Source organism: Rhinolophus ferrumequinum, chromosome 3 (assembly GCF_004115265.2).
Source record: "Rhinolophus ferrumequinum isolate MPI-CBG mRhiFer1 chromosome 3, mRhiFer1_v1.p, whole genome shotgun sequence".
In the NCBI taxonomy this organism is placed as follows: Eukaryota; Metazoa; Chordata; class Mammalia; order Chiroptera; family Rhinolophidae; genus Rhinolophus; species Rhinolophus ferrumequinum.
The window spans coordinates 56,242,865-56,264,851 of NC_046286.1; the positions used below are offsets into that span (position 1 = coordinate 56,242,865).

The window sequence follows — 21,987 nt, forward strand, 5'->3', positions numbered from 1 at the left end:
GGCAAGATCAACTGTCAACAGTGAATGAGTCCACAGAAGATTTTGAGTTTCAGGAAAGGAGAGAAAGTTGAAATGCATATTGTAGAGAATAATTTGAGAGAAGCATACTTTCTGGGTACCGTTTAGCATTCACTTAAACTCATACTTTGTAGTATGACTTTCTCCAATAATGCTGTGCTGCCATGATACAGATTCAGAGGAAGTGGATAGTTGGGTTTATTTAGGATTGAGGTTAGTTAGGTGGTTCAAAGAAAAGAAAGTTTAGTGAGTTTAGGGTATTAGTAACAATAACTTTGAAATGATAGATCATGAACACTCATGTGAACAAAGTGGAATATAAAGAAGAGAAGGAGCTAATGAATTAGAATGTAGGTCATTAATAGGCATGAGACACCAATGAGATTGGGAAATGTGACCAGTAAACAAGTTGAATAGTAAACTAGGATAAAAAAGGATTGTAATCATAGAGTAAGTTACTATAGTAATTGATTTAGAAAGTAAAGCAAATTCAGGTGTTGATAAATACAACATTATATGACTGTGGATTTGGGAGGCTAAGGTGCTGGTAAGAAAGTCATTGGAGATGATTGTCAAAGAACAGAAATCACTTAGGACTTTCAGTGAAGGAAGAGCAATGATGTTCTGGAGCTGGTTTATATTAAATTGAAGAAATTAAATATTCAGGAATTTTATAGTTTGGTTGATTTCATGTCTATACTTAAAAAATGGCAATAGTGGGGATATTTAAACCATAAAAACCAGGAAACACTACAAATCTGGGCCTCACCCTATTTTCCAGAGAGCCAGTTGTTAAACATTCATCATTGAGGAGAGACAGATATCTGGGTTCTATGATATTCTAGGAATTATGGCTATATCCAGAAAATGAATAAAAGATTCATTCAAATGAAGAGGAATCATTGTAGTAAGATTGTATGGCATGTGCCTTAAAAGATCAGGATTTTGTACCTTGTTTTGTTTTCAAAAGGGGATAGGACAGTGACCATCTAAAAATGGGGGAAAAAAACAAAGAGGATGCTAATCCTACTTCCCATCATGAGATTTGTGGAATGTGAAATACATCCTAGTATTTTTATGAATACATTAAAGCTACAATTTAACATTGGAATAGAGCTTAAAATTATTTATGCAGTGTAATGATGGGGCTTTCTTTATACTTTTCTTTAAAACTAGGCCAGTGGCATTCTTTTCCTTATTAAATTGAGCCACGAACAGAATATGAAGAAAAGAAGTTAATGTGCCTAGTTATTCTTCAAAATATATATAGTTATATAGACCATCTCTGATAAAAGATATCTTAGCATTTATATAGTCTTACCCATTTATTCTGCAGATGAGCAAATTGAGTTCTAGAGATGAAATTACTCATCAAATATCATTTAAACTTGGTTATGGCAGAGCTTAGACTAATACCTATCTTTTAAATTCTAGCACAATAGATAGAATACATTTATTCATTTACTTATTCATGTTTTGCTTATTTATTTATATACTTATTATATATTAGGCAGTGTTCTAAGTATAGGGGCTATAGGGATGAACAAAACAACAAAAATCACAGACTTCATAGAGTTTATCTTGTAGGGGTGGAAATAGAAACTGAACAGATACATAAATAAAAATAGGAAATATATAATATTGTACATAGTTATTAAATGCTATGAATAAGAAAATAATTAGGAGGCATTATGTGGTAAATGAGGAACTGGAATTATAAACAAGGTAAATCATAGAAGTTCTCTTGAAATGGTGATCAGAGTGGGATGACAGAGTGAAGCACACATACATATTCATACGTGCCAGCTGGAAGAAAAGTATATTCCAGCTGGAGAAAATGGCCAGTTCAAGCCCCTAAGTGAGAGTATGGCTCTTCTATTTAATATGTACCTTAGATTAATGATTCATATAGTCATGATGTGATTACTTTATACATATTAAATTCATGATTACTGTGATCAAATAGGCTTTTCCAGCCAGTAGATAGAGATGTGGTTAGAGCTGGTTGCCTCTTCTCCTCAGATCCCCAGGACCCAACCGAGGTCATTTATTTACTATTTAGAAATAAAACATCCATTTGTTGTATATTTTAATGTATATAAGTTTACAGCAAATATTACAAAAAATATACCATTTTGTGTATAGTTTAATGTACATAAGGTTACATATACATGTGTATGTGTGTGTGTGTGTGTGTGTATAATATACATCATGAAGTTTGCATCATTCCCAAAAAAGTTTAGAAACCATAGAAAAGGAGCTGACAAGGTAAGAATAATAATTATTTTAAGAGTTTCAAATGTTTTTTTTTTCCTTTCTTTTTTGGCCATCCTATTCGTAATGCAGAATTTCAATTACAGGGAGGAGTGAGGCCCAGCAAAACTGTGACTGGACTGAATCTTAAATTAAGGAATTGGAATTACTTCCTCTGACTTTCTGTCATACCTCCCTCATCAATTTAGTTTCCACCTCAGCTGTCATTTGTCATGGCACTTATCACAACATTTTAAAATTCTTAGTTTACTTGTCATACATTATGAGGCTTTAAGCTTTGCTAGGACAGGGGCAGGATTTGTTTTTGGTTAACCTTGGCGTGCACTGTGCCTGGCACCGTCCTTTACACCAAGCTTGTGTGCAATAAATATTAACATGAAATAACAAGTGAGTGAATGAGTAAGCAAGTGAATCAATCAATGTTGGATATAAGCCACGTTGGTCAATGATCCTCCCTCAGCAAGGCTCAGGGTACTTTTGCTAATCTTGCTCACTAGGGTTATTAGGTCAGGTTATGGGGTACGGGGATAGGTGGCATGTTTCTGTATTCCTAAAAATAATAAATTTTACCAAAAGTAAAGGCAAAGATATAAGAATGTAGTGGCTGGCACATACTACAGTCTTCTCGTAGAGTTACTCTGTTTCTCTATTGATTGATTACATAAAACTCACAATAAGAATAAAATCCTTACATATTTAGGGAGATTTATAACTGGTTAAAAGTTGATTTACATAGGTTTTCTCATTTATTCCTTATAACATGTCTGTGAAGTTGGTGGGAAGCTTTTAATTAGATAGGATTGAAAAATTGTTCACCTGGTGAAGTCCAGTTTTCTTTTCTTTTTTTTTTTTTTTTTTTTTTCATTTGTCAAAATTGCCCTTTCTGGGCCTGGCAGTTCTGTGAGACACACCTCTTGGGCAGTGATAAGCCGGGAAGAGCCCGCCACCGAGGGAGTTGGGGGGCGGGGGGCAATCATGCCCCCCCGCAACCCCTCCCATGCTCTCCCGCCTTCCAGCCACTCCACGGGGCATGCCGCCCCGCCGGCGATGACTCCAAAACAGACTTTCACGGTGACTGCCAGTGCAGCGTACTAAAGCACCAGCTCCACTGTGTGAGGGCTTTCCCTGCAGGGCCTGCACAAGCTCTGTGAATGGATATAGGGAATGAATTCTTCCCAAACCAAACTAGAACTCCAGGAGCACCTGACATTAATCAGGAGCAAACAATGATTTTTGAGGAGGTTCGGAAATTGAGACCATCAAAGGAGCATCCAGAGAAAGAACTGATGATTTCTTTCCTGAGATGTTTATATGAAGAGAAACATTGTTCAGCTGGGTAGCCAGGTTGTGAGATCAGCTCCCTCTGCCAGGCTGGGAAGATTGCCTGCCAAGAAGAGCTCCATTGCCAGTGGGAGTTTGAGGACACATTTGCCAAGAAGTTCAAGGTGCTCTTCTGTGGCCCGGTGATGGTGGCGCACAAGAAGTCCCTGCCAGCCCTAATCGATATGTGCATTGAGAAGTTCAATCACATCAGTTGTGGCAGGAAAGCCGAATTTGACTTGATCTCCCAGAATTCTGAGACTACTAGTCCTGTGGGAGGGTTTTCCTTCACAGATAGGTTCCGATCTGTGCTCCAGGGGACTGGGAGTGGGGAGCTGGACCAGAGGGCCAAAGCACAAATCCTTCTCTCAGCCTGGGCTGCGCTCTTTGGCCTGTAAGAAGGAATTTCAAGATAGAAGTTTTCGAGGTAGTCATTTCTGCAGCTCTTTTAAGGAAAACGAAATTGAGAACCATCTCACCAGGGCACAATATTGTGCAGCCAGACAACAGATACTTAGCAAAATCGAACTATGATCACAATTGGTCAATCTGAAGTTTACCTCATCAGTCCTGATACCAAAGAAGAGTATTGCAGAAAAATTTGAAGGGAATACCCTTTTGCTCTCAGGGTATTAGACACGTGGACCACTCTGGATTTATCTGCGGAGAGTCTTCAGGAGGTGGAAGCTTTCATTTCGTCTTTGTGTTTCAGTGAACAAATGAAGTTCTGGATGAAATTATGATGACTCTGAAACAGACTTTCACGGTGCCATGCAGTGGACTAAAGCACGAGCTCCACTGTGTGAGGGCTGCCCCTGCAGGGCCTGCACAAGCTCTGTGAATGGATAGAGGGAAGAACTCCAGGAGCACCTGACATTAATCAGGAGCAAGCGATGATTTTTGAGGAGGTTCGGAAACAGACCATCAAAGGAGCAGCCAGAGAATGAACTGATGATTTCTTTCCTGAGATGTTTATATGAAGAGAAACAAAAAGTTCACATCCATATTGGGGAGATAAAGCAGGCGTCACAGATTGCAGCAGCAGAGACTACTGGAAGTGAATTACCATCTAGTGCCATTTGATTTAGGCTGGATATGCTGAAAAACAAAGTGAAGAGATCTTTAAACAGAGTCTTTAGAAAATATTTTGTCCCGGGGTAATAAAGCCAGAGACCTTCAGGAGCATTCCACCAGTTTGGATCTGGACAGCACCATGTCTGGCACCTTAAGTAACACCAGCAAAGAGCCATCTGTGTGTGAAAAGGAGGCCTTGCTGGTCTCAGAGAGCTCCTTCATGCTCTCAGCTCCTAAGATGACAGACATATCCAGTGACTCGGAGGGCCACCCCGCAGGGGCCTCAGAGGGCCCTGCTCTGTCCCCAGTAGGGTTTCAGAAGGCATGCTAACACCCTGAATCATTTCCCTATGGAATGCCAGGAATCCCCGGAACCAGCTCAGAGGTCTTCAGGGGTCTCGCAAAGAAAACTTATGAGGTATCACTCAGTGAACACAGAGACTTCTCATGAACAAAAAGACTTTGAATCCCAAACCACCCATCTTGGTGATGCTATTGATATCTTTTTAAAAACACGGAGACACTTGTGGAAGCAGCAGATATTCCTCTGAGAGGTAACCCCATAAAAGCATGTGATTCTCCCAGAAAATATGAAGATTATTCCAAGACAGGAGAGATTGCCCTGCGATTTCCATTAGAACCAGTTTGTGAAGATGGGCCCTTTGGCCCTGTACCAGAGGGGAGGAAAAAAGGACATCTTGAGAGCTTCGAGAAATATGGCAAAAGGCGATTCTACAACAGATATTCCTCCTCAAAATGGAGAAGGAAAATCAGAAGCTGCAAGCCTCTGAAAATGATTTGCTGAACAAGTGCCTGAAGCTTGATTATAGGAAGAAATTAATCCTTGTCTTAAAGAAGTAACCACAGTGTGGGAAAAATGCTGAGCACTCCAGGAAGATCCAAAATTAAGTGTGACATCGAAAAATGCATTCGGTTGTTGGGCAAGGTGTGCCACATCATGACCGGGGTGAAATCTGGAAATTCCACAGAGCAATACCATCTTCAAACACCAGTGTCCCAGTAAACAGCAGCCAGAGGATACACCAGACAAAGAACTCTTAAAACAGCTCACCTCCCAGCAGCACACAGTTCTTAGCAATTGTGGGCAGAACCTTTCTAACCCATCCGTACCTCTCAGCCCAGCTGGGAGCAGGGCAACTGTCATTTTACAGCATGTTGAAGGCCTATTGGCCTCTAGACCAAGAAGTAGGATATTGCCAAGGTCTCAGCTTTGTAGCAGGCATTTTGCTGCTTCACATGGGAGAGGAAGAAGCATTTCTCATGCTCAAGTTTCTGATGTTTGACGGGCACTGTGGAAACAGTACCAGCTGGACATGGTTATTTTACAGATCCAGATGTACCAGCTCTCGAGGCTTCTTCACGATTACCACAGAGACCTCTGCAATCACCTCGAGGAGCACGAGACTGGACCCCAGTGTCTAGGCCGCCCTCTGGTGTCTCGTGGTGTTTGCCTCACCATTCCCACTGGGATTTGTGGCCGGAGTCTTTGATATCATCTTTCTTCAGGGATCAGAGGTCATATTTACAGTTGCTTTAAGTCAGTTGGGAAGCCATAAGCCCTTGATTCTGCATCATGAAAACCTAGAAACCATAGCTGACTTTAAAAAAAACAACATACTACCCAAGCTGGGCTTGGTGCAGATGGAAAAGACCATCAATCAGGTGTTTGAGATGGACATCTCTAAACAGTTACAAGCTTATGAAGTTGAGTACCATGTGCTTCAAGAAGAACTTATCAATTTCTCTCCTCTCAGTGACAACCAAAGAATGGACAAATTAGAAGAAACCAAGAGCAGCTTATGCAAACAGAATTTTGATCTCCTTGAGCAACTACAGGTAGCAAATGGTAGAATCCAAAGTCTCAAAGCCACAGTTGAGAAGATTCTGACCAGCAAAAGCAAGCTGAAGCAGGCAGCCCTTGCCTTAGAGCTGGAGAGGTCAGCCCTGCAGCAGACGGCGAGGAGTTTCAGAAACAGACTGTAGAGCTGGATGGTCCACAGCCTGACCTCACACAGCCCAAGCCCATGGGATACTGACAAGCACAGGGGACAGCACTTCCACAGGGTATGGCTCTGGACGAGACCTTGCACCACTATGCTGACACTGTCCAGGCCTTAAATAAGAAAAACAAAAAATGATGGAGGGAGAAATTGAAATGTGAAGCATGCTTCTCAGGGAGGAAACTAGCTTGCCAGCAGGCATATTCTTCTGAACTAAAACTTGCAATGCAGGGGGCACAAATATCCCAAGGTTTTTGTTGTTGTTTAGGTTTTAGTTTGTCCCTTCTCCAGTTTTAATTACTATAATCATTAGATTTCGATGGCATGCACAAAAATCAACTTTTGTTTTTCCCTTTTCAGAAAAAAAAATAAAAAATAGTCGAAATGATAATAATTTCTGATTACTATTATTTGAAACAAAAGAAAACATTTGACCAGGAAAGTTCAAGATATCTCATTTAAAGAAGAGTGTGTTTAAAAGATGTAGCATGCACAATCAAATACTGTTTCAAATCCCTAAAAAGGATAACTGCCTTTAACTGCACCAAATTGCTTTAACTGCTCTGCTTTGTATTTATCATGTTATGCTCAGTCACACTCTTATTTCTCTCTTAACTCTCAGTAACACTGAGAAGAGCAATTCCCTCTGTTTCATTGTCCTTCCCTTCAAATTTCCTGTTTTAAGAGATTGCAGATGCTTTGAGACAAAACTGCCAGAATTAGTTCAAGGACTGACAGGTTTGCTAACAACCAAATGCTTTCAGATCACTGCACTAGCCTCAGATCCACCTTTGATATGAACCCCATATGGCTTCATCCCTGTTTTCCTGAATTAACTCTAATTTCCTAGTGACCAAGGTCACATGAGTCCAGATAGGGCTCAGCTGTTCTTACCTGGCACATATGTTCCAGTATTGTTGGTAATTTATTTACTGTAATAAAAAATTAAAATGCAAATCTCAGCCAAATTCCCCTCTACTAAGAGATACCTCAGTATGGGCTTTTTTCAAGCCCCATATTACGAACTATTACATTTGACTTTTCAAAACAAAATAAGATTATTATAGCATTTATAACAAAATATTGAAGTTGATGTTAGAAACAAAATTGTTCATGTGGAGATTATTGAAGAGGAATAATTTGAGTAAGTGCCAAATACCACCAATTTACTTTGGTGATTATGAAAAATGGTCAAAAATCACTACCTCTTCTTTCAGATATTTCACTATATTTATCTTTATACCAAAGTTCAACTAATTTTACCAGACCTTATGGTTTAGGAGATAAAACATTTTTTTCATGAATGTTTTTTTAAGTCCAAAGAAATGGGTTTCTAATATAAAGTATTTTTTTAGGTTACTTCATTATGCTTTGGGTATTGTACCACCTGATTAACTTTATTAAAGAATCTGAGTTGCAGTCAACACTTCTAATATTCTATAAAATAAGCCATATTACAGAATAGTACTGAATTTTCTTTGTACTGTTGATGCTTTTTGGTTATTTATGATATTTCAAACAAATTTAATGTTAAATGTTTTCCGTCTCATTATTGGAAATTAACTTTCCTTTAGAACATACTTAAAAAGTTAATTTTAAATTCTTGCTTCCAGAAGTCATGGAAACATTGATACTGTTATTTTCTTATCATATTTTAGGCTCTGGCAGGTTTGTAAAAACAAATCCAATGAGCACAAGATGGTTCTTATATTTTAATTTGTATTTGACAGCAAGCAAAATGAACAGAGGTGAAGAGTTTATTTGTGTACTCAAACAATTTCAGCCAAAGATTTTTTTTAAAAAAAGATGGCTTTGTATTTATAAAACATGCTGTCCTCAATAAGAAAAAAAGATCTATGAAATAATATAATAGTAACCCTTGCTTTGTTACCGTGTTTCCCCGAAAATAAAACCTAGCCGGACAATAACCTCTAATGCATCTTTTGGAGCAAAAATTAATATAAGACCCAGTCTTATTTTACTATAATATAAGAACAGGTCTTTAATAATAATATAACATAATATAATATAATTTAATATAATACCGGGTATAATACAATATAATATAATACAGGGTGTTCTATTAATTTTTGCTCCAAAAGATGCATTAGAACTGATTGTCTGGGTAGGTTTTATTTTTGGGGAAACATGGTAGCTCTCATAACATTTCAAAAGGGATAGAAATAAAATGTCAAAGCCCTATCCTTACAGTAATATCTTACCCGTTTTAAAATCTCTCTTCAAAATATTCAGGAAATGTTGCCTAAACCCACTAGTCATTGGAGATCTGCAAATAGCCAAATGATTTCAGGCTGCAAACATTATTTCGAGTTCTGTCAGAAGCTAATGCTAATATATCCTTAAGTTTTAAATCATTAACTATATGCTTAAAATACTATTTTAGGTATTTACACTGAATGTTCTTTTTAAAGCACAAAATCATTTGGCATCTGTGAATTTTAAAAAGCATAGTTCTTATTCTTTGTAAGTTTATTCTTGACAAGAATATTTTCTTTTCTTTTTTTATTGTTGTTTCATAGCCCAGGAAAATTGCTGTTCGAAAAAGACAGTGCATTATAAACTGGTTTTATTTGTTTTATGCTGATGTAGCAGAAATCAAATCAGCTTATGAGCCTCAGCATTTTGATAAAATAAACACTGCTGAACATTGACTTCCTAAATCCATCCACTCTAACATAAAAAGAAAAGTGTCTTTAATGTGGGGCACAAAAAAAATAAAAAAAAGAAATTGATTCTAGTATTCATTGTGATAGGGTTCAGTTACATGAGAAAATAAGATAATTTTATTTAGAAAATTTTAAATATTCTTTTCTGTAGAGCTTTGATTTTCATATGCATTTTAAGAAATATCTCTGAGACATGATTTAATTTATTTTGATTGATTTTATCCAAATTACTATGTACAGCATAACTATAAAGATAATACTTAGGAATGCTCACAATTTTGCCAAAGACGGTATCTTACACACAATTAGATATATAGATGATGTATTATAGAAATGTACACTTGAAACCTGTATAATTTTACTAATGTTGTCACCCCAATAAATTTAATTAAAAATGCAAAAAAAAAAATCTTCCATAAAATCATGAGGTCATGTATACTGGCATCATGGTTCTCTTTACAAATCTACCTTTTTTTGGTAATTCTTTTTTCTTATCAAGTAGCCTTAGTATTCTCATCTGTGAAATAAAGGAGTGAAACAAGATATTCTTTATATTCATCCCCTACTAATTTAGTTTTTTTGTACTTGGCTGTACTCTGTTTGAGCAGCTTCTCTGTTATACTCTAATTTGTCATTATCTTAGCTCTCTCCTTACAGAGAATTATAATATTTCATGCTTAGCTTACTAACTGATTTTTGATTTTCATATTTCTCTTAAATAATATATTTCTTCTGGACAGTCTTTTCTAGTCAATTTGGCAGCAGCAATGCACAGAGCCAAGCTGCGTCCCAATTCTTGAGTCATTCCTGGTGGTTTATCTTGATTCTCTGCATCACTGTGGTCAGAGGACCTTCAAAGACTGTGCATTTCAGCTCAGCAGTTAAGTCTCCATCCCATGATTTCATCACATTCCTTAGCAATGATCAGTAGCTACTGCACTGCATGCAACTAACCATCGTGACAGGAGATTGAGCCCAACATAGTACAGGTGGTTCTTTCAACATGTCCTGTCTTTCACCAACAACTAGTTCATATTGCAGCTTGATATTTCTTTTCTTTTAAATTTATATACAGCTTTCACACTTCACATTATTTACATGTGATTAATTCTATTTTTAATTACTTCCTTGCTGACATTAAATGGATTTTGATTCCTAATCTTTAACTTGTGTAGCTTCCATCACTTGATTTCAAACTAAGGGTTCCTATAGTCTATTTTACTTTGAAAACATGCCACAATTTTCTATTTTATTAAAAATAAATTTAGGTAAAGCTTCATATTTCATCCTTACACAATAGAACTTAGAGTGTAAGTATAATTCTACGTGTGTTTAATATCAATATTTTGAATTCAGAGATCAGGCACTTGCAGTGTTTTAAATCTTTTTTTGTTCTTCTTGAGACTCATCTTATTAGAATGTTTGCATTATTGATTATTCTTTCTTTCTCTGGCATGTTAAATCTCTCCTTTTTCCTGAAATTCTCCCCATCAGCATTTAAACATGCACAAATATCTTCAGTCTTTGAAAATCTTAGTTAAATGTTCTTCTATGCACTTCCCTGCGTTGTTTCCTCTTCAGTGCCCTATTAATTATATAATTGATTGATTAATTGATTAATTTATTTACTTATTTTTGTATTTACTGGCTCCATTTTACGTTCCTCTTCCCTAATCTATTTCAATGTTACTTCTAAGTGCTCCACTCCACTAAGTTAGCTTTTGCTAAAATAACCAAAGAACGCTGTTTCCAAATCCAAAGACATTATTCAGTTCCCATCATGTGAATCTTTTGTTTTTTTGGCGAGTCACTACAGGTGACCACTTTCTCACTGAATATTCTCTTGCCTTGATTTCTTCCGTACCACAATTTCTGGATTTTCTTCCTCAGTCTCTGTTTATTCTTTTTCTATCTCACTTGCAGACTCAGTCTTCTCTGTCGGCCATTGAAATTCAAAATTGCACAAAATTTGACCTTAGGATTCCTTTTCCTCTATAATTGTTTTCTCTTCCATCCAATATTTTGTCCTCTATATTCAAGAGGACTCCAAAAGCTATATTTTCAGTCTTGACTTTTCCACTCAACTCCAAAATTACTACATATGAACTTTCTCCCCCTCAAAACATAAACTTCTTTCATTTTTTTCTGTCTCAGTGACTCTCAAGATTAATCAGAAGGCAAGAAGTCAACCTAAATCTTTACTTTCTGTATTCCAATAATGACCAGGTATTATCCGTTAAACACACACCTTGAGTTTTTAGATTTCTTCCTGTCTCCAACAGCACTTTCCCAGTACCTGTACTGTTTCTTACCTAGACTGCTGCTATATGCTCCTAATTCATCTTCCTACATTTACCTTTGCCACTGCTGATCCATTCTCCACATAGCAGCCTTAACGGTTTCTTCACAATGCAAATATGATTGCCTCCTCAAATTTGCTTCATATCTGCTTTGGCTCCTCTCTGCTCCTATGATGAATACAAATATCCATGATGTCCTTGCATGTTATCTATTTGCAACAATTTGGAACCTGGTCAATATCTACAGTTGTTCCCCACATATGTTAGGAAGTATATCTGAGTAATTCAATACTTATATTTTAAATGAAAGAGTGGCTTGGCCCTGTCAAAGCAAAATTTATGCTGTAAAAATTTAAATAGGCAAGGGAGACTGTATTCAAGGCTATTGCAGTAAGGGAAAGAGGCCTGAACTTAGTCTGAGGTCAACTCCACAGAAATTGGAGAGTTTTTAAGGGCTGGGATAAAAGTGTTTTAAGTGGACAAGTTTTCATGAGCTGTGATGGAGAGGCATCATAGCCATTCATGGTTTGCTAATTGACTTTACCCAAAGGAAAAATAAACTTTTAGTGTCTTCATGACAGGAGATAGTTTTACAATTTGGAGCAAGGTGCCCACATAAGTTAGACTTCTATCATCCCACAAAGAATGGATGATAGAGGTGCCATCTTCTTTCATTACAAAACGATGGCTTTTTGGCCCTTGAGAAAGATTGTCCTGGGTTGTAAAACTAACAAGAGGATTTAAAAAAAATAGGGTTACCTTTCAAAGATGTAAAAAAGAAGAAGAAGAAGAATTTATAGTTACACATTTTCTAAAGTAAATGATTTAACAAAAAGGAGTGTAGGGAGCTCAGTGATTGGACCATCTGACTTCTGTAAGCGTCAGGGTAAAAGTAAGGTCAGGGGCCTGGAGGCAGTAAGAAGCCTAAAGTTTAGAAAGCTGAGATAAATGGCAAGTTCACCTTAGTCATCCCTTATATATTTCTCCATTATCTTCTGGTACCATATTCCTATGTACTCCAGCCAAAGAGTACTTTCTTCAATTACCCCAACCTACAGCATTTATGTCCAAGTTAGCATCTCTTAGCTGATTTTCTCTCTGTCGAGAAAGTTCTTGATCTCTCATCATGTACTTGACATGGACTCATCCTTCAAATATCAGTGCTTATTACTTCCTCAGGGAATTTTCCCCCCTTTATCCTGTCTTTTAAACTCTTCTATTCTACTTCTCTGTAGATTTCCTTAACTTTATTTTCCAAGTTTTCATTTGAGGTTTTCATATTTGATATCATATTTTTAATATGGATTTGTTCTCTGAATATATTTTCTTTCAAGAGTGCACTTACTTTTTTTTATTTGGGCAGTATATTTTACCTCTCTGAAGAGGTTTATTTTCTTTGTTTTAGTCTTTATATTTCATGTTAGAAACTCCCTTCAAATTCTTGGTTTTTTGATAATATGTAATAGACTCTAAAGAAGCTCACTGCAAGCTCTGGGTGCTTACTCAAGGCTGACAAACTATGAGCTTCACTGTAGAGTGATATAGCGTCATTTTGTTGGAAATTCATATGTGTCTTTAGACAGAATTGATCATTAAGACTATGAACTCAGTACCTAATCTGTCCATGTTAGACTCATGGTTTTGCTACAGAGTAGCCACATGAATTTAGGCAAATTATTAACCTCTTTGTGTTTTGGTTTTCTCATTTGTAACATGGGTACTAAAATACCTACCATAGAGTAGAATTCTTGTAAAAATTAAATAATTTAATATTTATAAATAATTTAGAATAATATCTGGCACATGCTGTTCTTTATGTGTGTAATTACTACTACTACTACTACTACTATTATTATTATTATTACATCATCATCATTATCATCATTAGCTCTTTGAAGTCCTTCAGTTTTGCTTGAAAAAATGTTTCCATTATCCTTACTGGAGGAATTCTAAGAAGTAAGACAGCTACAGGGCTGACTGGTCTCAACATGGTTATAGGCTTCACCTTATTCCTTCTGGTTTCAATATGATCTCCTCGGGCTCAACTGTGTGCAAGGCGATCTTGTTCCCTCTCCAGAAAATAATCTCTAGTTCTCTGCCTGGGTGGGCTGAAGTAGTCACCTTGCTGCTCAGAAATAGAGAGCATCTCTGAGGATTAACTGCTTTAAGACAGTCTCTTAATAAATTCTACGTTTATTAAACGTAATCATTCTGGCTTTGGAGGGATTTGGAAATGCTGATCTCTGAAACTTTTGTGGAGGACAGGATTTCTAAAGGTTGGTTAACTCACTTCTGATTCATCTGCTTCCATCTTCCAAAATTTTGTTGCACTTTGCCCTGTCCTCTTTTGCCTTATGGTATCATGCCATAGGACAAAACATGTTTTCAAATATGATATCCAATTTGCCATTTTTTGCCAGAGTTCTTGGTATTTTTTAAGAAAAGTAACATGTAAGCATTTGATAGCACTATGCTCTCTTTAACAAAATAGTTACAAAATTATCTTAATACTGCATAGTGTGCTTATATGATCCTCACAAAAACCCTGTGACATTGGCAAATAGATCTGACTATTATGTAAACTGAAATACAAAGAAATTCAGTGGTTTGCATCAGAACATACATTACATAAGACATGTAGAACTAGTGATCATTACTTCTGACTCAGCCCTGCATTATTCAGAATTTACCTATATATTACTTAAGTATAAGTAATCAATTATTTATGAGTGGTCAGATTTATATAGGAAAAAAGCATCCCTTGCTTTGCATTCAGCCTAAACGTTCATTTGAAATTCTTTTTTCCAATACTTTGTACGCCATCTTAGCTACTTTAAATTTAAGGACTCCACAGTAAAATTCAGGTTGTGTAGACATACTAGTGATGCACTATACTCTCTTCACTACCAAAAATTATAAAAGTATTAAAATTGCCAGGAGATGCTGAATATTAGTCCTCCTTCTCAACTTTGTATAGAAAGAGGTAAGAGTTGAATGGTATCACACACACACACACACACACACACACACACACACACACAGTCTACAAAGGTAGTGACAGCGTATCTTCCATATCTTTTCTGTACATAGTTATGTGTTAAAGGTATAACTTGGAGGTGCAAAGAAGTGACTGCCCTAAATTGGAAATTGTGGTCAAAGAATGGCAACAAAATAAGCAGACAAGCCACATAGGATGTGTGTGACCAGCAGTCAATATTTCTACATTGAAATATTTCTTATTTGGGTTTTTATCTTTATTATGAGAAACAGAGCAATTTGTGTGACTTTTCTATCTAAAATTATTTTGCAATTATAGTACAAATAGAAATACTCATGTCTTCTGCAAACAGGAAAGATGAGTGACGCTGTACAAAAATCATACACAATAGATTCCTGAAAATCACAAGTAAATCAAGATATACTTAAATAATGATGGAAGATAAGAAATGATTAGTTTTAAAATGAGTAGAAATAAATAGTACTTTCTAGCAAAGTACTATTGGAAATAAAATATTAGTGTGTTTAGTCTTGGAGGTGTTCCAAGACTTTTCTATGAAAATGTGTTTTGTAAAATCCTTATTTTGTCAATTAAAAGTTCGTATTGTAGATTAGATATTTATAATGCAAAATAATACTACATTTCCCATTAATTTAAAATCAAACTATATATATTTGTAAAGGGAAGATTTAAAATATCTTTGTTAGTTTTCAGTTTTGTTAAAAAAAGTTTGATGTGTTTATTACATCAATCACAGCAAAATATTAATAAGGGATACATTTATGTACTGTTAAAATGTACTTTCTTCTTTAGAATTATTTGTATTGTACAGTGTTTAAATTAGAAAGTACTACTTTTACTATTAAAAATAAAAACACATTATTATATTATTTAAATAGTGCCATTGTAAACATTTTGTTCCCCCTCTCTTTGGGACAAAAACAGTAGTCCTCAAGTTTTACTTAAATTAATTCATCAATAGATGGACCATGTTATCTTGAATTAGGAAATCGTGTAAGTAAAACATTGATTTCTAATGTTCTTATACCTGACAAAGCAGAGATTTTAGGCAACTTACAGGCAATACAGGTAAAAATGACTTTTATGGGTTCTTATCTCTGCTTCATTTGGCTTCAGAACACCCATCTTATATATTGCATTATCACTCTCCATTGAAGATGTTACATTTTAAATTCTGAAGTGATAACTGTGCTGTTTTGATTACACTTTTTTTAGTGTTATCATTTATGGAATTGTTTATGTATTATCAGTCCCAGATTCATTACACCAAAAGCTGTGTCCAATTTAATTTTTTTACATAAAATTCCTTTGATCTGCAGCTGAACTCTAATATTGATTTTATTTGGTATTTAGGTCTCACTTAATCCAAAACATTAGGAGAAAAATTCTGACCTTTGAAAAGAAGTGAATTTGTTTTAACTATCCTTATTATGTTACTGATTTGGACAACCAAATGAGTCTAAATCTCACTATTGGCTTTAATTATTCCAATAATAATTTTATCATAATCTTAAATATTCCTTTCATTTCTCCTTTCTATTACCCACATTTGATTATTTTACTTGAGGACATTGACACACCACCATATGTGTACAAATTTGTAATTCTAATAATTTTATTCTAAGTATTTTAGCTGCTTTCTTTTAAACTAAGCCATTGGCCTTTTAGCATCTTTTTGTTTCACCAGAGAGCAAAAGCTTACATTTTTACCCTCTCTTAGCTCTAATGTTATGCTTGTTTTTATAAAGTACCTGTAGTTTTTTTTCCCCAGTAAATTTAGGGTTTTTCTTTCCATTTTATCACTGAAATAGTGCTGGAATTTTTTCAGATATTGTTTAACACCTGCCTTTTAGTAGAAGTCATGTTAATATCACATTTGTGACCTGGCATGTGTAGAACTAAAAGTACGTTTAAACTGTGAAACGATTACATATCTATTTGTTTGAAAATAGTTTTGACTTTTCATAGCAGGAGAACTAGCATGGTGAATATCCTCCTTGTGTTTGTAGCTTCAATATTATTTTTTTTATTTGTATAAGAATTAAACTAGAGTGTTTCACAGATGAGCTTTCCATAAGCACATGCTAACCTTCTGCATGTTTATGTTTTACCAGTGCTTTCTGAACAAAACCCATTTGTTTCCCTTAGTAATGAAATCCCAGTAAAGCCCTACTGAGAATTTTCAGTTGGACATAAAAGCTATTCAATTTTATTGGTCCAGAAATCTTTAGTTAGTTAGTAAACATGAATGATAGATTTCTTGTTGTCCGGAGACAGGCTAAAAGGAGTTCTGGGCTGCCCAGAGTGTGTCCCAGTGGAAATATAGTCATTTTTATTTTTAATATCCTTATTTGTAATGAATTTCTCTCATCCCTTCAACCTACGTATATATTTGTATATACTTGGGGGTTAATGTGACATCTGTCTTATAGTCAACAAAATTGGGGAAAATAACCTCTTGAAGTTTTATAGGGTCGATTATTGTCCAGTGTATGTCCTTTCAAATTAATGTTATAGTAATGTTGAAACATAAAATTATAAACATGAGACACCCATGTCAGAATCAAGCACAAAAGACCCTCCTTATTAATCATGCTTATTTTTTTTATTTCCTTCTATGATTGACTACTTGTGCATTTTTGAACATTAAGACACTTTTGATATATTCGTTAAATAAATCTGCTCTATACCTGGAAATAGGATGAGGAATTGTCATGAGAAATTTTTTATACAGATTCTGATTTTCTGTTTAGATATCACTATGAATAATACAATTATAAGGTAGTATGAATAAACTAAATATAGTCAATTCCATCAAAATATTGTTAGGATCACATAAAAACTAAGGAATATCTTTCTTATGTATTTTATTTTCCCCCAGAAATCAAAAATCTCCACGTATGACAAAATGTGGGCCTTTATGAGTAGCAGAAGGCAGTCAGTGCTCGTCAAAAGTAATGAAGAAGGAATCCAGCGAGTCCTCACCTCTGATTATGCTTTCCTAATGGAGTCAACAACCATCGAATTTGTTACTCAGCGGAATTGTAACCTGACACAGATTGGTGGCCTTATAGACTCCAAAGGTTATGGCGTTGGCACCCCCATGGGTATGTTTTATGTCAGGCACTTGTTTTTTGTTCATTAATCTTAGTTGCTGTGAGAAGGGGGTAAAACAGTACCTCCATATGCCGTTACGAATTTTGTTTTTAATGAACACACCTTGCTACATTCTGTTACTTTATAAACTCAGGGAAGTGATGTAGACATCTTCTAAATGGATAAGTAACAAAAGAAAATTTGATTTCTACCAAAATGGTAAGTAGACATTTTTACTGTATCAATGTTGAAAAATCTTACAATATCCCCCTACAGAACCTTTTCAATCTGACATTTAAAAAATGTTTTATGAATAACAGAGTTTTTGCAACTTTATTTTTTTCAGATATGTACATAGTATTTGAATTAGAAAGTTAATTGAAAGAATGAGCCACAAATGGTTCCCATGAATATTTATTTTAATTGTTTTATTTAAGAGAAGATACATATAGCAGACTATTTCTCTAACATAGCTAGAATATTTGATACCCAGGATTAATTATTTTTTTATATCCCCTTTTTCTCAAATTACAAAATTATTTTCAATAATGATTAGGAAATGAAATAAAAGATAATGATTACCCCAAAAGAAAAAACAATTAAAATTTGATTTATTGAAATATATATATATTGAAATTATATATATATATATACATATTCATACCATATATATATTCATACCATAAATAAATGCATAAGTACATAATATTATAGTACATGTGTACTTGTGGAGAACATAATACCACAAAATGTCTATGACCTGATCACCAGAATCTGTGACTATGTACCTTATATGGTAAAAGGGACTTTGCAGATGTGATTAAATTAAGGATTTTCAGACGAGGAGATTATCCTGGATTAACCAGATGGGTCCAATGTAATCAAAGGGATCTTTATAAGAAGAAAGCACATGGGTTAGAGCTACAGTTAAATTGACAGGATGATGGAGAAGTGAGGTAAATCATGTCTTAGTCTAATAGCACTGTTATAAAAACAAAAACAAAAACAAAAACAGAACAGAATTTGAGTGGTTTAGAAACAAAAGAAATTTATCTCTCATAGTTCTGGAAGCTGGAAACCCAAGAGAAAGGTATCAGGGGTTTTGTTTTCTGGTGAGGACCTGCTTCCTGTTTAACAGACAGCCATCTTCTCACTGTGTCCTCTCATGGCTGAAGGGTCAAGGGAACACTCTGGAGTCCATTTTACAAGGGCACTAATCTCATTTATTAATGCTTCACACTCATGACATAATCATCTCTCAAAGGCCCCACTTTTAAATATCATCAGGTTGGGGATTAGATTTCGATATATGCATTTGGTGGGGGGCACAAACATTCAGACCATGATGGGGAAAGGATAGAAGATATATATTATTAGTAAATAAAATTTAACCAAGTAAATTTGAAGATTTAATTGGCTTTATTAAGCAAGTCATGAATCAGGTAGCGTCTCATCTAGCAAACAAAGAGATACTCCAAGTGGTTATACAAAATGGAAAGGTTTTATAGAAAGGAGGATGGGACAAGGAAACCATCAGCAAGAGGCAAATGAAAGGTTATTGGAGGAAAGTAAAGTTCCGGTGGTGATGGCTTCTCATTGGATGAGCTGTGGCATTTCAGTGAACCAGGCTTGCTGCTGGGCAAAAGGAAACTCTTTCTTCTTCCGGGGTAGGAAAGGGGTTGAACTACCTTTTGGGGAGTGCACTGTATTTCTCTTCCAGTTGTGGTCAGTAACTGGTATCTTCCTGTTAGGAGAAATTGACATAGAGTGGTAGAGCACGTGAGCTCTCTCTAGAGGCCAGGTCTTTCCTACTTCAATTTTAGTCGAGGTTGCCTTTATTAAATATATGGAGAGACAGATGTTGAGAGAGACTTGAAAATGCTACCTGCTGAATTGAAGATGAAGAAAGGGGCCACAAGGCCAGAAATGCAGAAGACCTTTAGAAGTTAGTTTAGAAGGCAAAGAAATACAGCCACAGAAAACAGCCTTGCAGATGCCTTTTAGAACTTCTGACCTCCTCAACTATGAGACGATAAATTTGCATTGTTTTAAGCCACTAAATTTGTAGTAATTTGTTACAGCAGAAACAGGAAACGGATACTGTATGAAAGAAAAAATTAACAGATTAACATGTTTTAATTATATCAATGTATTTTTTTAAAGAAAGGGAACAACACTAATAGCTTCTTACTGGCCTATCACAGTAATAAATAATGACACTAATTTTCTGAGCCTTAATTTAATTTGCAAATTTGCCAATGACTGGATCAAACCTGATATTTGTATATTCATATTCAATAAATAGTATAGCCATATTTGTCAATTTTCCTTTCCTCATAATTTTATTAATTTTAATTTTGAAAAATTCCTTTCCCATGAACTTACATAGATATAATAGTTTGAAATTTGGGCATAGATACATAAAAACTTCCATTTTATAATAAGTTCCAGAAATTACAATTTGATGCATGTCTTTCTTGGCAATAATGTCTAGCAACTTTAAAATGTCTAGGAAATACACAAATTTTTCACAATCATGACTTCACCAAAAAATTCAACATTAAATTCTATTATTTTTGGTAAACCATTCTGAAATTTATTACAGTTCAACATAGTTTGAACTGACTTTGAAAGAATTTCGTGACACTACCTCCTGTAACCCTACATATTACAGCCTTTATACAGTATACTCAAAAATAATGATTCCACAGTCATTATAGAAATGAAAACAAACAACAGCAAAAAACCAGAACCTTGAGTTCTTACTCCCAAAACATGCGAGTCTGGGTGAGCCCACACGTATTGAGGTGAACTGTGTAATAGGAAATCTCCAAATTAATTTCCAAGTAGAATAAAATGTATATTAAAAATAAAAAATAAATATATGATAATTCAAAGCTCAATAAGAGTTGAGTTGTTAAAACTCAATAGTAATTGTTTAGAACTTATATATTCAAAATATATTTTGACAAATATATTTTTAGGGAAGAATATTATATTTTTGTCATATTTTGACTTGTCAGTGCATGGTGGTAGTTGATGCTACTGTCTTTAAATTCTCCACACAAAGTGAACCTCTTTATTGTCTGTACCAGGGAAAGATAACCTAAAGCTTTTCCACTGTTATGCCAAAGTATCTATTAATTCAGAAAAGTTTTAAAATTATTTTTAAGTTATTACAAATGTATAAAAATGATTGTGTTTACATAATTATGCCTTGAGGAACACATTATTTAAAAATGTGTTAAACTTATATTCATAGTATAGCTTGGGTTTATTGCCCTAGTATTATGTTGATGGAGTGCTCAAACCGCAACCTTCTACATAGTTGATCAGCTATGGTTCTTTCCCACAGTAAGAATTATATAATGAGGCCAACAACTTCGTGAGTTTATGTACCATTTTGTTTGGAATTTGTGATGAGCAACTTTGCTAATATTTCAAGTGTAATTGTGTGCATTCTATGAGAAGTTATATAATCAAATTTATATTTTAGAAAAGAGACTGATAATGAACCATTAGAAAAATCATCATGTACTTTTCTGCATACTGATATTTGAGATTTAGCCTTGTCAATTTTTGTGATCTTGGATGAGTAACTTGAAATTTATGGCCTTTAGATTTCTTTCTTTCTTTCTTTTTCTTTCTTTCTTCTTTCTTTCTTTCTTTCTTTCTTTCTTTCTTTCTTTCTTTCTTTCTTTCTTTCTTTCTTTCTTTCTTTCTTTCTTTCTTTTTTTATCAGTAAAATGAAAGGGTTATACTAGGAAAATCTAAGATGTATTAAATGTTAAACTTACAATAATTTTTCAATGATATGCTTGACAGATTCCTAGAGTTCTGTCTAAAACTGGGCTAGAAACTATATAGGAAACATGGTTAACTGATATCATAGAACAAATTTTAAAAATCAGGCACACTCTGAAACACTTATGAATGGTGGTAACAGTGATTTGTTAGGCTCTCATTGCTTTTTCATTTGGGAAAAAGCTGGAATAGATAGACGCATTTTTCAGTGTTGTTTCTGAGGGGAGTAAGATTCCCATTTATTCTTACCATCCTGGATTGGTTTACATTCCCGGAATGAGAGCCAAGATTGTTGCCTTTGTTGTTGTTGCAACCCACACGACAACAGTGCCTGCATACTTTGGGGCCTCAGTTATCATTTGCTGAACAAATGA

General features: G+C 35.0%; 1 protein-coding gene and 1 pseudogene across 7 annotated transcripts in view; both read left to right on the plus strand.

Moving 5' to 3' along the window:
- The window catches only part of GRIK2 (glutamate ionotropic receptor kainate type subunit 2), a 595,315-nt gene that overhangs the window by 545,096 nt on the left and 28,232 nt on the right, over positions 1-21,987 (plus strand). For all 7 annotated transcript variants that reach the window (XM_033099818.1, XM_033099826.1, XM_033099832.1 and 4 more), the window contains one exon: positions 17,595-17,820. In XM_033099818.1, the coding sequence (XP_032955709.1) occupies positions 17,595-17,820 (226 nt within the window). The remainder of the gene's footprint in view (positions 1-17,594; positions 17,821-21,987) is intronic.
- Positions 3,268-6,743, plus strand: LOC117018249 (TBC1 domain family member 1-like; annotated as a pseudogene).